Source organism: Neolamprologus multifasciatus, chromosome 23 (assembly GCF_963576455.1).
Source record: "Neolamprologus multifasciatus chromosome 23, fNeoMul1.2, whole genome shotgun sequence".
Classification (NCBI taxonomy): Eukaryota; Metazoa; Chordata; class Actinopteri; order Cichliformes; family Cichlidae; genus Neolamprologus; species Neolamprologus multifasciatus.
Genome location: NC_140460.1, coordinates 19,158,646 through 19,164,962, shown reverse-complemented (window position 1 = coordinate 19,164,962; position 6,317 = coordinate 19,158,646). Strand labels below are relative to the sequence as shown.

The following is a 6,317-nucleotide window of genomic DNA, read 5'->3' as shown; positions in this document are numbered from 1 at the left end:
AATAGCCCCTGAGGGTGGTTTATCCTTCAAGCTCAGGTCCTCTACCATAGGCCTGGGAGTTTGAGGGTCCTGTGCAGTATCTTAGCTGTTCCTGGGACTGCGCTCTTCTGGACAGAGATCTTCGATGTTGCTGTTGTAGCCACTTGCCTATAACCCACATCTTCTCCAGCTCTTCTCTGAGCCCTTGGTATTTATTGAGGTCCTTCATCCTGATGTTGCTGTCATTCTGTATCACTACATCTATCACTACGGCCATCTTCTTCTTCATCTTCTTCATATATCTACATTTTATTGGATTTCATGTCATGAATGTATAAAAGTAATACAATCTTTGATGTCATTAAATTTTAAATGGTATTGTTCTTAAAATATTTCAAATTCTGAAAATTACAACTTGTTACATTTTTGAAAACTATTTTTCATAAAATGAATTAATTTAGTAATTAATATATTGTTAAATTACATTGTTTAAACTTACAGTAATAGCTTTTCAGTGTTTTTACGTTGTCCGGTATCCGTTTTTCAAAAATCAAACTGATTACGTCTTTGACTATAAAATAAAAGACCTTGATGTAAATTTCGGTTTTTGTGTTTTTAAAATCATATAGATAGCATTTTGTGTGCACATTTCTTACTTTGGTAAGTATACGAAAAACCTCAAAGTTACAGTTTTTCCTAAATGTAGTTTTATTTTGAAAACACAGGCGGAGGTTGAGTGAGCAGCTAACTCCATGCTAGACCCAAACAGCTAATTAGCATAAAGGCTATGAGGCCAGCAGGGTCTCTGGTTGTCTGCTGTACGCAAACGTCAACATTAGAGCTGAAGTTAAACGATGCGATGAGATTAATGAATCTGGAAATAATCCCGTTTAAGGGCTGTGAGAGATACTAACCAGCGTGCTAACAACTAGTTAGCCCTGTTAGCTCCGCTCACAATAATAATATCAACAGCGGCTGTATTCCGGCACAGTCCCGTCGCTTTAAACGCCAAAAAACTTTAGAATTTAAACAATCCAAATGGAAACAAACCCGCCGAAAAGACGAGACAACAAGAAGTCTCTTCGGGTGAAGGTGATTAGCCTCGGAAACGCCGAGGTCGGAAAGGTATGAGACCCCCTGTTTATTTGAGCTCAAACCTAAAATAGAGTCTGGTTCATTTTACTTGAGCTTGTTATAAACCACCTGTACTGTACTACTGTGAGTTTATGGCTTATAATGTCACATTTGAAAAAATTATATAAAGGTCGTGAAAGATTGTTTTCTGTAGTCTTTATTCTGTTTTGGATGTCAGTTTTGTTGTTTTTGTGCTCTGGTTTATTTTGTTCACTCTGTCGCCAGACTTCGTTTAAAACCGATTTTAATTACATCTCACCACACGATCTCACAGATTACAGCACCCAGGTAAACTTATTTTCAATATGGTTGCATTAGGTATAATTCGGCGCAGATTTTGGTCATAAAAAGAAATAATTTATTGTTTTATTACCTTTAATATTTGGAGCATCATGGAGCAGACAGCAACAACTAGCAGCGCACACTTAAATGACGTTTGTTTTATTGTGCTGTATCAGCACAATAAAACAAAGCTGTTTGATGTGTGATATTATTGATCAGGCTAGTTTAACCCTGAGAAATCTTTGTTTGGAATTAATGTAAATTTTGACATGAATGTGCTTTTAAAGGGCAGAAGGCTAAAAAAGTTCATGTTATTAAGGCGTAACAGCTTATTTTTGAAGCCAAATTTTCCAAAATAGGCTCAGAATTGTAGACTGATGATTATTTGAAACACAATGTCTGCAAATGGGATTATCCAATTAAAACCTAACAAGACACAAATTATCTAAATAAAAACACTAAAAAATTAATAAATCTCAGTTTGATGGATGGTCTGGCGTGAAAGGCAGTGGAGCTCATCTTTAAATATTGTTTATTCTTCAGAGCTGTATCATCAAGCGTTACTGCGAGAAGAGGTTTGTTCCAAAGTATCTGGCAACCATTGGAATCGACTATGGCGTCACCAAGTGAGTTCACAGACTGCTTCCTGTCACTGTGTGTGTAGTGATGTTTTTTACTGAGCACTAACATGTGTTTTATCTGCCAACAGAGTTCAGGTTCGAGACAGAGAAATCAAGGTGAACATCTTTGATATGGCCGGCCACCCGTTCTTCTATGAAGTGAGTCAAAAAACGAGCAATTTATGTTGTTCACATCAGAAGAAATGTATAAAACACATGCATGTTAGAGCGCCAACAAAGGTGCTGTGAAAGAGAAATACGAGATAATTCACAGATTTACAAGAAAAGAAAACTAGTGAGTAAAAAAGAAAACTAATGAATAAAAATTACATAAAATTGCATAAGAGTAAAATGTCTGGAAATTTTATGACAAAAATCCTATTAGATCATATTTTAAAAAGACCAATATGCAACAAGAAGATTTCAAATTCTGACTGCTTTTCTCTGAATTTCTTTAACATCAATGGTTGTGACAGACTGTCGTAAAACAAGATATTTTCGGCCAAAAATAAGCCTTCTTGTAATATTTGCACCCACACAACAGGCGGCGCTCTGTGAACATGTTTCTTTCTCTGTGGTGTCGGTCAGGTGCGTAACGAGTTCTACAAAGACAGCCAGGGCGTGCTGCTCGTGTATGATGTCGGCCTGAGGGAGAGCTTCGACGCCCTCGACAGCTGGCTCGGCGAGATGAAACAAGAAATGGGCTCTCAGGCCAACATGGACAGCATCGTGTTCGTCGTCTGCGCCAACAAGGTCAGACCGAGTGCAGCTTTAAGAGAGAGGAGCTGAAGCAGCTTGATTCAAACTGAGGGTGTGCTGAGGAGCTGTATTAAGGCCCTGAATGAGATAAAGAAGGATTATTTTGAACTGTGACTCAAATCTTTTATTGAGGTTTATTAAACACACATGCAGCTGGAGGTAAATGTCTGCGTGTTCATACAGGTGGACCTGACGAAGCGGCGAGTGGTGGATGAGGGCGAGGGGCGCCTGTGGGCGGAGTCCAGAGGCTTTCATTACTTTGAGACATCAGCACAGAGCGGCGAGGGCATCAATGAGATGTTTCAGGTATTTCTCGCACACATGCGCAGCTTCCTGTACATTTTTTTTTATGGACCGTGTCTCAGTGAGTGCCGTGTTCTCCACAGGCGTTCTTCTCCTCCATCACTGACATGTGCGAGAACGGCGGAAAGCGCCCGGTGTCGGAGGTCAGCGTCGGCTTCACCAAAGAGCAGGCTGACACCATCCGACGTATCCGCAACAGCAAAGACTCGTGGGATATGTTGGGAGTCAAACCCGGGGCCACGCGGTGAGTCGCCAGCATACAGGCCATCTTTTCAATGAAGTTGTTTTGTTTTTTTCTCACATTGTGTCTAATGCAGTTTACTATCTTTTCATTTCTAGGGAGGAGGTGAACAAGGCGTACAGGAAGCTGGCGGTCCTGCTGCACCCAGACAAATGTGTTGCCCCCGGCAGTGAAGACGCGTTCAAGGCGGTGGTGAACGCCCGCACCTCACTGCTAAAGAACATTAAATAACACACACACACACACACACACACACACACACACACAGAAATAACTGGACCTGCTGTCACTCAGACACGAACTGATGACGAACTTTATTTATTTATTTATTTCTGTATTTATTCAGCGTACGTGTCATGTGTGCCATTTTGCTTGCCACAGTGCGGTATGCCAACATAAACCAGTTTTAACTTATTATATGATATTTTAAACACTACACTGGAGAGAGTATGGAAGACGATGAGTGCTACACAAATGAAAAAGATACAAACTCTGGGAAAAACATTTCAAAATTAAATTATTTCGAATTTTTACTCTTTAAAGGTACTTGTCCTGTGTGTGTCCACTTAAAGCTGTCAAAAACAAATTAAAGGCATAATCACTTAAACTGCATTGTGAATATTTAAAAAAAGAACTTTAAATTTCAATGTAGCAAAAACCGGCCAAATCCTCATCATCAAAAACGAATCTGAAACCAAAATGGGTTAAACTTGTAGGCACGGTGGAGTTAAACTACCAGCTTTGCTTTCTTTGTGACTGGAAATAAACCCATCAAAATGTTCTTTTCTGTAATGTCGGAGTTAGTTTAATGTACTTCTCCTGGACAAATCAGAATACTTTATTGATCCCTTAGGAAACTATGTGAAACTCCTTAGCTATGTTCATGTCAATGTCAATTAGGTCGCCCACACATGCTACCCCATTTAAATTAATTTGTTTCCGTAAGTGGCTGCTTTGTTCCCTGAATTGTTTATATGGAGCTCCTCACATTTGTTCCCTGAAAAAGCATATCTCTACTCTCACACTACTAATTTCCTTCATTAAAATCACTCACCCCAAGTAGCTAACTTGTTCCCTTAACTGGTTAATTTAACCTGTTTCTCGGTTGATTATTGGCCTAAAAGTTTAATTTGTGTCCAAACTATTAATTTTAATTTTTTTGTACATTTTTTGTTTTATTGACTTACTCCATTATTTCTTTAATTTGTTCCCTCTGACTGTGGATAAAGTGAAAATATTAATGCATGCCCTTAAATCACTTTTTTCTCCAAAGTGCCAACCTATTCTTTTAACTCATCGAATAGTTCGCTAGACATATTTTTAAGTCATGTTTCTTTAAAATCAATGGAATCATTTATGCGTGTTTATATTTTCTTGGTTTGTTGCCTCAGTTCATTAATTTTTTTCCCTCAAACTGCCAAATATTGTATTGGTTCCCTAATGTTATTTGTTATTACATTTATCCCAGGTAAACTATTACCTAAAAATATATATTTAAAAAAGGAATAACTGATTTATTTCTTTGGCAGTTGATAGAAATTACACATTTTGTTAAGATTCAAAATTCCTTATTGGTTTTCTTATTAAGTTATTTTCATTTTAAGAAAAATGAACAAAATATTTCTTGAAGAAAAACAAATAAAAAAAAATTCAACATGGTCATCCCATCACCACATTTTAATGTGTGATTCGTCTTCCATGAGATGAGAGTCATAGTTGATGTTTACATGATGGTAATTAACACGATTGGTTGTTAAAAGAGAGACTTGTGCCCGTTTACTGACTTTGTATCACACAAAATGTCTTGTTAAAGCATAAAAGTGTTTCATATTGTAAAGAACTCATAGGCAGCATGAATATGTTATCATAGTTTTATATTTTTACATATGTGCAACCACAGGAATTAACTTAAAACAATCCAGAAAGAGGTTCCACTTGTTGCTTTAATGTGATTTTTATCGTTATGCTTTAAAGTTCAAGTCAATTGATCTTGATTAGAACATATTGCAAATGTGGCTTTTTATCAACATTTTACATCAGCCCTGTTAATACTCAACTATATTAATATCTGTGGATGTGAATATATTTAATATTTTCAAAATACTAAATTGTAAAGCAACTTTAATTCAGTTTGCCACAGAAATGATAAGATTGAAAGCCAAACCAGTGAATTGAGAAAAGTAAAAAGAGAGAGTAGTGAGAAAAGATAATATTAAATTATGTGAAAAATATTACAAAAGACTATTTTCAAACAAAAAATCTGTAATGATTTATGCGTTTTATATTATGAAAATTTCTTAAAGGGATTTCAAATAATTTAAATCCCTTTAATAAAAAAAAAAAAAAAAGATAAATCCCCCAAATTGAAATCTGTAAGGAAAACAAAACATTTTGATGAAAACACTATAAAATCAATTTAACTTACTTTAGAAAAAATATATTAATGCATAATATAAAAGTAAAGTAAGAGGTTAAAAAATAAAAATCACACTAAACTTGAAAGTGGAAGAGGAGTTTTAATGAGCGTTGGCCAATCAGTCATGTTATTTCAACCAGTTTTCTGTCTGTATTGTTTATTTTAATCACATGATTTCTGTTACAAACACTCTGAGCTAACTCCTAATGTGACTGTGTGTTTGACGGATGTGTGATTTGGCACAGTTTGAACTCTGTACCTCATGGCTCAAACATGATGAATTCCTGTTGCCTGATGTTTAATTTATACATGTGCACTGAATCTATGTAGAGCCTACGACATAGATTTAACACAAAAGTACAAATTTCCCCTTAGTTTGTGCAGTCATCAGTCACATGATGACGTGCGAACGCTGGAGTGAGTGTGTGTTACAGTTACAGACTAAATGTTGTTCTGCTAGATTGTTTTTAATTAATAAAAAGTCACAAAAATGAATTCTGATCTCAGCCTGTTCTGATTTTTATCTTGAGGTGTTTTACTTGCTGCCAGGTCCTGGATTTCCTTTGATATCTCAAGATTTTAG

At 36.4% G+C, this 6,317-nt stretch overlaps 1 protein-coding gene across 1 annotated transcript; it reads left to right on the top strand.

The window, feature by feature from the left end:
• The first annotated feature begins 678 nt into the window (after positions 1–678).
• On the top strand, positions 679–6,229 carry dnajc27 (DnaJ (Hsp40) homolog, subfamily C, member 27). Its single transcript, XM_085152849.1, has 7 exons — positions 679–1,104; positions 1,939–2,021; positions 2,105–2,174; positions 2,604–2,768; positions 2,958–3,080; positions 3,161–3,321; positions 3,417–6,229. Exons 1-7 carry the CDS (start codon positions 1,018–1,020, stop codon positions 3,547–3,549), a joined length of 822 nt encoding a protein of 273 aa, XP_085008975.1. The 5' UTR covers positions 679–1,017; the 3' UTR covers positions 3,550–6,229.
• Positions 6,230–6,317: the final 88 nt, after the last annotated feature.

Coding starts and splice junctions, on each gene's coding strand:
- dnajc27 (XM_085152849.1), top strand. CDS start 1,018: ATGGAAACAAACCCGCCGAAAAGACGAGACAACAAGAAGTCTCTTCGG. Junction 1,105..1,938: donor GAAACGCCGAGGTCGGAAAG/GTATGAGACCCC, acceptor TTTATTCTTCAG/AGCTGTATCATCAAGCGTTA. Junction 2,022..2,104: donor ATCGACTATGGCGTCACCAA/GTGAGTTCACAG, acceptor ATCTGCCAACAG/AGTTCAGGTTCGAGACAGAG.